The 7,087-nt window shown below is 36.7% G+C and overlaps 1 protein-coding gene across 3 annotated transcripts; it reads right to left on the bottom strand.

Annotated features, from left to right (window-relative positions):
- Window positions 1–344: 344 nt before the first annotated feature.
- On the bottom strand, window positions 345–6,044 carry LOC122606635. 3 transcript variants are annotated; one of them, XM_043779476.1, is made up of 14 exons: window positions 5,920–6,044; window positions 5,114–5,629; window positions 4,736–4,952; window positions 4,236–4,510; window positions 3,355–3,825; window positions 3,182–3,273; window positions 3,023–3,085; window positions 2,839–2,927; window positions 2,200–2,730; window positions 2,023–2,097; window positions 1,871–1,935; window positions 1,729–1,786; window positions 1,406–1,595; window positions 345–1,325 (listed from the first exon to the last, which is right to left on the bottom strand). In XM_043779476.1, the coding sequence occupies exons 2-14, from the start codon at window positions 5,545–5,547 to the stop codon at window positions 748–750; spliced, it is 3,138 nt and encodes a 1,045-aa protein (XP_043635411.1). In that variant the 5' UTR covers window positions 5,548–5,629; window positions 5,920–6,044; the 3' UTR covers window positions 345–747. The 3 variants fall into 3 exon arrangements, with proteins under 3 accessions (XP_043635411.1, XP_043635425.1, XP_043635419.1); XM_043779490.1 differs by having other exon boundaries at window positions 2,218–2,730; XM_043779484.1 differs by having other exon boundaries at window positions 4,736–4,946.
- Window positions 6,045–7,087: the final 1,043 nt, after the last annotated feature.

The following is a 7,087-nucleotide window of genomic DNA, read 5'->3' as shown; positions in this document are numbered from 1 at the left end:
ATTTGAAACACAATGTTAACATCTGGTCATTAGCTTGGACATTTAACCAACTAGAAAACAACTTGCCGCCCAGATCATAGATATCAAACTAAAAAAGCGCCTGCAGTTATCCTTGATTTATTGGGTGATAAGGACCCATGGCGACAAGTAAAGGTTATAAATACGCATCACTTGCAGTTGCCACCCCTAGGTTAACATTTGACATATTATAGTTGCGAGAGGATGTCATTCTGCTATCGTGTTGGTCCGTTTTGAGTTTGATAGCAAAGAAAAGGAATTATATTTTAATGTAAAATAGCTGCTAAATGTCTAAAACTATCAAAATTATGATATTGACCCTCAAAAACAAACAAAATCCAAGAGATAAATTAACATTATCACTGTATAAAACGTTTGGAGTTCAATGATCAAGAGACGGGCTAATATATCAAGAATCATTTGCTAAAAGATACATATAAATTATACCACCACTATCCCAATATATGAAGTCATGCGTCACAGCCTGAGTTTTCAAGTCCGTCACGCATGATGTAGAACACCCAGAAACCAATTCTCTACAATAGTTTAGATCTCTCTACAATGTACCATCTTTCTCTTTTGTATAATGCAGCCTTCATTATTAATGTTTTCTTTCTAAATAATGCTATAACATACAATTGCAAGCTGCTTCTGACTTCTTTTCTTCACACGTCCTCCAAAACAGTCCAGATTATCCACAAGAATGTACACTTGATTTGTTGAACGAAATTAAAACAATGTTGTAAGATCGTCCATAGGTATGTCCAATCCTCCTGCAAAATCCTCTTCAATATCTTGATCATCAAAATTCAGAAAAGAATTGAGATCAGCAGGACCCCCAAGGTCAGCACCTACACCTAATTCATCCAACGGGTCTAAGTCATCAAGTATCGGGTTTGTAGGATCGGTCCCCTGGGACATCAAGTGACTTGTCCCATTTGATGACGGCCATGTAGGTCCAGTAGGATGCGTGGATCGTGTAGGTTTATTGCCGGATCCATTGACAGATGTTGGTATTTGACTTGTTACATTTGACGATGGCCATGTAGGTCCTGTAGGATGTGTGGATCTAAGTTTATTGACGGATCCATTGCCAGATGTTGGAACTTGACCCATCTTTTGTTTTGGTTTCGGTTTCCTTGATTTGGTGGTGTCCCGCTCACTTCTCTTCCCCTTTATCCCGCTGGAGACAGGGGTGCGACCAAGATATGATGCCCCTCGAGAGGTGGTAGTGCCAATGTCATCAAGCGAAAGTTCCTTCTTCCTTCCTCTGTTTAATACTGGTCTATTTGAGGTGAAAGCCTCATCTGCATGGAAAGGTTAAGATTAACGAATAAAAAAAGATAAGAAAAGGGTACAAATTAATTTTGGGTAAAAATATGCATACCTGACAAGAGATCAACATCTGGATCGTTTTCAACTGGAGCAGAAAGAATATCTTGGAATAGAGGGTCACTGAAGCAGCTTGAACCTGACTTTTCAAATTGACGACATCGAGCAAGAGTCCTCTTTCCAAAAGCCAATGCAACTTGTTTTGGCACCTTATGAATTACAGATCTAGAGTTTCGTCCAGACGCCTGTTAAATATCAAGAAAAACAAGTCATGCCTAGAATAGAAATTAAAAGCAACAAAGACATACATACATAGCACAAGCAGATTACTACTTTTCAGGAATACAAGAAATAAGTGGCAAAGGGATCAACGCTCACCAGAAGTTTTCTGTAAGCCAGCTCAACCAACCTATCCAGGGCAACAATTTCAAGCTCCCTGCAAAACAACCAGATTGATGTTTATAATTTTGAAAACATACACCAACATTGTCAAAAATATATCTGGTCATTCAAGTTTTACCGGGCTCTAGAGTTGCTTTCGACACCTTTAGATATTTTCTCTAAGTATTCTTTCTTTTTAACCTCCTACAGAATTGACAAAAAGAGAAAGATTATATTAAGACTAGAAGCTGTAGGTCAATATTATGTTCAATTACTGTTTCAGTAACTAACCTGTTGACGAAGTCTTGACTTCAGGTTATCAACTTCGATTTGGATCGTTTGATCGTCCTTGTGATTCAAGCCAGGCTGTCATAGAGAGAAGAACAAAAGAAAGGTGAATACAAAGCAGTGGCCGTTTTAGAAATGTCATCCTAAGAAAAGTAGTTTTGATAAGATCAGAGAATATACTACAAATACGTGGCCAACCATTATATCCGGGCATAGGCCAATACTCTGAAGCTCAAGTAGGACTTTGTCATCTAGACAAAACTTTTCATAGTGACAAGCGAGGGATAACCCGCCTGGACCTTCTGCCTGCAACGTTTGTGGTGTGTTTAGGAAGCCATTTGAAATCCCGGCCAACAGCTCAACTTCTGAATGTGCATCTTCACATATATTATTAATGACAGGGCTTCTTAGGGAGTTTATACTTCCATTGCTAGGCTTATATATACAGTCATTGAGAAGATATGCATCATAACTTGAACCCCGAGACGCATTTTGAGCTTGAATATTTCTTGCATCTTCTTCTTCAAAGGAATAAACATCATCTTCTATGATAAGTGCTGACAATACTCTTTGATAAAAGGGTATGGACCCATTGGGTGTTTTGTCCGGTTCATCTCTCCCAGAGAAAGATTCAGCTTCCTGATGTTTCATGTGCGGGGTTCTTTCTCCAGAAGAAAGTGGATCGGGTACAGAATCTCCATGTGGGCCCATCTGGATCAGTAGACAGTGGTTAGAATTAAATTAAAATACTGAAAAAATGCAAAAGAACAAAAAACTTGATGTAGAAAGAATTAGAAATATTGTTAGAAATAAGTCAACCTGCTGGGATAACAAGGATTTATTCTCAGAAGTGACGGAAGCAAACACCGGTTCCATCTTCTTCCAAAAGGCACTTGAACATGCTAAATCTACAAATGCAAGCATATAATTAGACACATAATTCGAAGAGTACCATTCCACATCAAAAACAAACACATATACAACAAGAAACTTATGGTCTTACGACTTGCTGTACGAGCATGATTTGCAGCTGCTAACAGCTCTTCCCGATCATCATCAGATGCACCTAATACATAACAAATCAAATCATAATTTCTCCCAAAATCCAAATAAAACTAAACATGTAAATATGAATGTATTTGATAGCAAGCTGACAATGTACCTGTACACTCAGGAGAGCTACTATTTTGCAAAGGAGTGTGGTGTGAAAAGACCTTGCGGTCTGAGAGCTTTTTTAATCGACGTCCGGGCTTGCTGAAAACATAGTCATTTCTTGAATAGATAACAAGGCGTAAAAGGTAAAACAGAAAGCTCTATTGCCAAAAGTTTCAATACCTTCCATTCTTCTTAGGACCAGTTCTATTACTCTTTAACAGTTTTGGTGCCGCTGCATTAATAGGAGGTTTGTTCTTTGTTGCTGCCTCGACTGCACTGTTCCCCAGTTTTTTTTCTGTGAATCGAGTTTCACCACCAACAGATTCTTCATTTCCAGATGATTGTGGTGGAGATTGAACATTATCAAACTTAACTATCACCTTCTGGAGACCATTGGTTGCATTTTTGGAAATAGGAGAACCATTAGTTCCATCAGATGTCAATCTAGCACCAACATCAGAGGGTGAACAGTTCTCAAAAGATGACTGGTTTTGATCTTGATTTGGGACAGGAGGCACCGGATTCGGTCTCCTTACTCGAGCCTTTTTCTGTGGTCTCTGACCAACCCATTGGGCCATGGGGGGAGAAGACGAACCTGGTGGCGGCATAGGACGTTTGCGATTGCTAATAGAGTCATCATGACTATTTAACCTAGAAATATATATTCACAAGCATATCTATCATTGATTAGCGAAACCATTAATATTAATACTTTACACATGGGCCATGGGCCGTGATTACAATAAAGACTATACACTATTACCATTAATATAAAACTAACATATGTATATATTTTTACTTTTAGAACAGCTATAACCTAATCTCAACAAATCCAAAGGGTGCACCATCAGAAACACGTGCAACACCACGCTCACGGGTTTAATTGCCAACCCGTGTCCCTTTAACTGTGTTGTTACACAATTCACCTCTCATGTTAGCCGTCAGATCGGTACGAGAGGGCCGGTTACCCTTTTCTGTGTTTTGCTAGGCATTTCTTTAACAAAGAAACTAAATAGAAGAAAATGCAGTAAATAAAAAATAAATAAAAATTGATGCAGTACCTATTGATGTTAGCATCACGTTGTTGTGAGCCTCGCTCATTAGCAATCTTGTTTAGTCCCGCTCTTTTAGGCAAGGTATCACCATCAATAGGTCTCGTAGAAACTGTGCCTACTGAACGTTTTCTCTTATTTTTCTTATCCCACCCTTCTCCTCCTGCAGCCAGCCTACGTATCTTTTCAAACAGATCAGACTCTCCGTCATTGCCGTCAAGTAAATTTCCATCTTTTGCCATTGCCACAGGCTGTATCTGTAGGCCATTACTCTGGCCTTCTGCCTGTAATAAAGTTGGGAGACAAAATATTAAGTTACACAGTACACCTAACTGATGAGTTAGCAAACATAGAAAACTACTCAAGGGGTACTCGCCAAATGCAATAAATATAATTTGTTACCAAAAATAATAAAGTGTCATAAAAAGCACAATGTAATCACAAATTGCTTCAGCAATGTACAAACAATGTCAACTTATGATAAACTCATATTCATATTAAAAACAAACCCGAGTTTCAGCCACCGAAGTCCGAACACGCTTGTTGAGAAGAATGTTCTTGGGTCGATCTTCTACTCCCTGATTTATACTGTATATTTGTGAACCCTTCAAAGCACCTGCTCGATCATTACTCACTGACTCACTCCGCTGTTGTTTCTTGGAGGCAACAGATTCACTATATTTATCCAAATTACGTAAGCGTTCATCCAGTCTATTTGCTCTGTACCTAGTAACAAAAGCACATCACCACACTAACAAATTAATGACCACGATATCATACTTATACGTTGCGTGTCAAAATCAATTCAAATTCAAGATAACAATTAATACTTTATATAGTGACCGTTGACTTAAAAAAAAAAAAAGACAAACCACCGTAAAAAGTACCTAGCTTTGACACATGTATCCTCAACACTCGATCTAAAACGCTTTAAATCTTTCGCAGCCGCCACTGGAGTCAACGCTTTCACATGATCAGCAGCAGCCGCACCAGAAAAGCCCTCTTCATCCGTCTTTCCAGCAGAAATCCCCATAACCCTCTTAGCCTCATCACACAACGATATTTGATCACGCATCACAATCGGCTCAAGCGACACACACTGCGACAACGTTTTAAATTCATCACCACGTATCGCACCAAATCCCGAACTCGAACCAAACATCCTGCTCTCAGAACCCTCTCTATAATTCCCCGATCTAACCAAACTACCCCCAGCTGTAACTGATGAACGAATACCTCTCTGCCCATTCAAATAACTTCCCGTAAACCCTATATCCGACGAACTAGTCGAAGCCGATTCAAATGTAGCATTTCCAGCCATAACTAACAAAGTTATTAACTATTTAACCACACCTAAATTCTCAAACCCATATATCAAAAAGCCATAATCTTCAATAAATCACCTATCAAATTTCAAAACAAAATATTTCAAAATCAAATAAAATCTATCTAATTCCAATTTCTAAAAATGATCCCCACAAATATATCACAGTATCCGTACAATTTTCCAAAAAAGCTACAAACTTTATTCAATACAAACACTAAATGGAAATACCCACATTGTAGAATTCAATAAAATTACCTAAACAGATAAGATTAAATGAAATTGTGCCCTAGGTTTGACTAAAGAACAATTTTGACTTAAATTGACTAGAGATTTATGAGCAATTCTAATCAAAGATTTATATATAACCTTAATTGGTAACGTTCCGATAACGAATCGCCGGAGAATTCCGGTGGCCGGTGGTCGTCGACGATTAATTTAATTAAACTCTGCGGTGGTGCTGTTTTCACTGTTGGCTTTGCGCTTTGTTTTCAGAAAAGTCGTCTGGTAATAATAACAAGAGGGCTGGATTTATTGGGCTAATGTAACCCGGATATGTGGGCTTTTAATATAATTTTTTCCTTCTTTTCCCCTTTTCTTTTTGATAATTTCTTACTTTCTTATAAGGTGATACCAAGGTTAACAAGTGTTTGTAGTAAATCTTGATGATTCATTTGAAATTGAAATGCCTTGTTTGAGAAAAGTTTTGAAATTTTAAGATATGAATTATCTATTATAATTGAACCCGAGCTTTTTCTGTTATCCAACGAAAAAAATATGAATCGTTGATATCAGCATATATCGTTTAACAGGTTGATACTTAGCAAGGTTTATATATTTGTGTTTAAAAACCTGTCAAATCCAGCATCACTTACAGATCGCATGTGAGTTTTGTATCTATTTTGTCTTAACGACTTCACACTGTTGATTCAGAGTTAATTGTTATACTGTAAAAGAACCTCTGTATCTTAGTGTCAATATATTTGGTCAACGTACATGGTTTTGTACAATAATGAACTATTGATAATTTGACGGGAATTCATATGCTTAGTTTAATATTACCAAATTCATTATTGCTAGATTACATAAACCTATAACATCTGAAACAATGATTTCACAACTTATATATTAGTAAAGTCTTTCAATACTATAACAGATATGGAGGAATATACATCCATTGGGTTTGGAACTTTAGACATTTTTCAAAATTTGGGAGTCTTAATTGTATTTTTCTTTTTTTTTATAAATATCATTCAGCATGTACAATAATAAAAACTGAAATTATTTTTTTTAGTTTTATTAAACCATTATATTGTGTCACGTGTTAACACAAGGGGCATCTTTAAACTACATTTTAAACTTAAAATTTATAATGAGTACCGGTTGGTTAGTTATATTATAAAATTGAATATATATATATATATATATATATCATTTACGATCATTTAATATCTAAAAGAAATATTTTGTAAAGAAAAGAGATAAATAAAATAAAGTATTTGTGTAAATTGAATCTTTCTTTTGAAAAGTTACATAT

This window comes from Erigeron canadensis, chromosome 1 (genome assembly GCF_010389155.1).
Source record: "Erigeron canadensis isolate Cc75 chromosome 1, C_canadensis_v1, whole genome shotgun sequence".
In the NCBI taxonomy this organism is placed as follows: domain Eukaryota; kingdom Viridiplantae; phylum Streptophyta; class Magnoliopsida; order Asterales; family Asteraceae; genus Erigeron; species Erigeron canadensis.
Note: the sequence above shows the minus strand (reverse complement) of the source record. Positions and strands in the feature narration are given on the sequence as shown.